At 47.3% G+C, this 1,891-nt stretch overlaps 1 protein-coding gene across 15 annotated transcripts; it reads right to left on the minus strand.

Moving 5' to 3' along the window:
• Positions 1-318: 318 nt before the first annotated feature.
• On the minus strand, positions 319-1,454 carry H257_18690 (hypothetical protein). Of its 15 annotated transcripts, none has more exons than XM_009847801.1 (5): positions 1,427-1,454; positions 1,208-1,373; positions 1,059-1,160; positions 908-984; positions 319-859 (listed from the first exon to the last, which is right to left on the minus strand). In XM_009847801.1, the coding sequence occupies exons 2-5, from the start codon at positions 1,267-1,269 to the stop codon at positions 783-785; spliced, it is 318 nt and encodes a 105-aa protein (XP_009846103.1). In that variant the 5' UTR covers positions 1,270-1,373; positions 1,427-1,454; the 3' UTR covers positions 319-782. The 15 variants fall into 15 exon arrangements, with proteins under 15 accessions (XP_009846103.1, XP_009846099.1, XP_009846097.1 ...); XM_009847797.1 differs by having other exon boundaries at positions 319-755; positions 841-859; positions 1,208-1,429; XM_009847795.1 differs by having other exon boundaries at positions 319-770; positions 841-859; positions 1,208-1,429.
• Between the last annotated feature and the right edge of the window lie 437 nt (positions 1,455-1,891).

The following is a 1,891-nucleotide window of genomic DNA, read 5'->3' on the forward strand; positions in this document are numbered from 1 at the left end:
TGACCCGTCATGTTAGGGGTCAACAGAGAGACGTACCGGAGTTTGTGGTGCAGGGATGGCCTCTTCCATCGAGTTCAGATTCAAAAATGGTGAAAGCGCGCGAAACTCTTCGCGCGCTTCGATCTTTCTAGATTCCCAGCTCGAATTATAATGATTGTTAGGTGAATTATATTTTCGAAAGTTGGAATTAACCGTAGGTTGGGTGAATTATAACGGCGATATTTTACGTCGGCGTGAAATATAATGGAGGTTGGGTGAATTATATTGGCGATTCGGTGAAATATATCGGAGGTTGGTGGAAATATATCGAAAATAAGCTGGAATTAAACGCAAAATGGTGTAGTATACTCCTACGGTATTCGATTCTACTACTGATCTCCCCCCAACTTTGGAACGGGCTAATTTCAATAAAATGTAGAAACGAATATTATTAAATGTCGAAGGGTTTTCAAATATTCAAATGCATGCATTTTGCTTGAAAAGCTTATTGCCAATTCAAGATGAAGCTTCGTATGTTGTTGGAAGACAAACACGCCTTATACGTGAAGCATTTACAGCAGCCAAGTGCAACGTATTCTGAACTCGCAGTATGGACAAAAGATACATTCAATTTAAACTCTACACCGTCGAAACAAACGGTTGGACGCGCCATCACCCACCATCAAACTCAAAGTCAACGCGCCGACATCAAGGCCCGGTCGATTGACCGCAAGGTGTCGCTGCCCGTTGTGGAAACAAGGCTTGTCCAGTGGGTCCTACGGTGCGAGGAACTTGGCGTGTGCCTAACTGGTGAGCTCATACGCAAGCAAGCGACGGCGCTTTGCGACGAACTTGACATACCTGCCTCGAGGCGCCTTACCTTTTCCAAAGGATGGTTATACAAGTTTCAACAAAAGCACGGGTTTACCAGCAAGAACCAGCACGGCGAAGCTGCTTCGACGTCCCTTGCTGCCATCGAGAATGGCCGACGGGATATCCAGGCAGCTACAAGCGGCTTCAGTTCGCCGAACATATACAATATGGATGAAACTTCGCTTTTCTACTGTTTGTCACCTCACCGCTCCATCACGCGAAATCGGGTCCCCGGGACAAAGAAGTCTTCCAAGCGGATCACACTGGCTCTCACGACGAACGCGGACGGCTCGAATGTCGTTGACCCCCTATTCATTGGGACAGCAGTACAGCCAAGATGTTTTAACCGACGTACCGGAATTGAGCTGGGCATCGACTATCATGCCAGCAAGAAAGCGTGGATAAAAACGGACGCATCTTCAACGACGTTTTGACGGCGATGAACGAGAAGATGGTCGAACAAGACAGGAAAGTCTTGCTTCTCGTTGACAATGCTCCGCCGCATATGCTTGACGAAAGGACTGTGTTGGCCAACGTCAAAATCAAGATGCTTCCACCCAATACAACAACGCACCTGCAGCCTCAAGATGCTGGCATCATTGGAGATGAGTATCTTAAATAACCTCTGAAGCTTTATAGGGTTGAGGAAAACTCCGGAACTTAGTACCAGAATCCATGAAATGGGTCCATTTTGGGGATTCGAATCCTCGACCATGATTGGCCAGATCTGTTGACTTGTAATTGGCCAGATCTGTTGACTTGTAATTGGCCAGATCTGTTGACTTGTGATTGGCCAGATCTGTTGACTTGGTGCAACGCTTTTCTGTTGTTGGCACTTCGAATGGAGCGTGGAGGTGGAAGCGTGGAGGATGACCCACATGAAGTGGAGGTCAATCAGAGGCGCGGTGGGAGCGAACAAGTTAATGATAACCTCCATCTTTATGCATAGTGACGTAGAATCATCACATGTATACACTTGTAGGAACTACGAAAAGCAACTTAGGCGGCGCCCGACGCCGCAGCTTAGTCAGCCGCGCCT

The sequence above is a fragment of the Aphanomyces astaci genome, assembly GCF_000520075.1.
Source record: "Aphanomyces astaci strain APO3 unplaced genomic scaffold supercont1.200, whole genome shotgun sequence".
Lineage (NCBI taxonomy): Eukaryota > Oomycota > Saprolegniomycetes > Saprolegniales > Verrucalvaceae > Aphanomyces > Aphanomyces astaci.

Bases quoted from the DNA above. Each gene is read 5' to 3' on its own strand.
- H257_18690 (XM_009847792.1), bottom strand. From the start codon at position 1,225: ATGCCCAGCTCAATTCCGGTACGTCGGTTAAAACATCTTGGCTGTACT. The intron at 985-1,058 runs GTGAGGTGACAA...AGCCGCTTGTAG, and splicing joins CGATTTCGCGTGATGGAGCG to CTGCCTGGATATCCCGTCGG.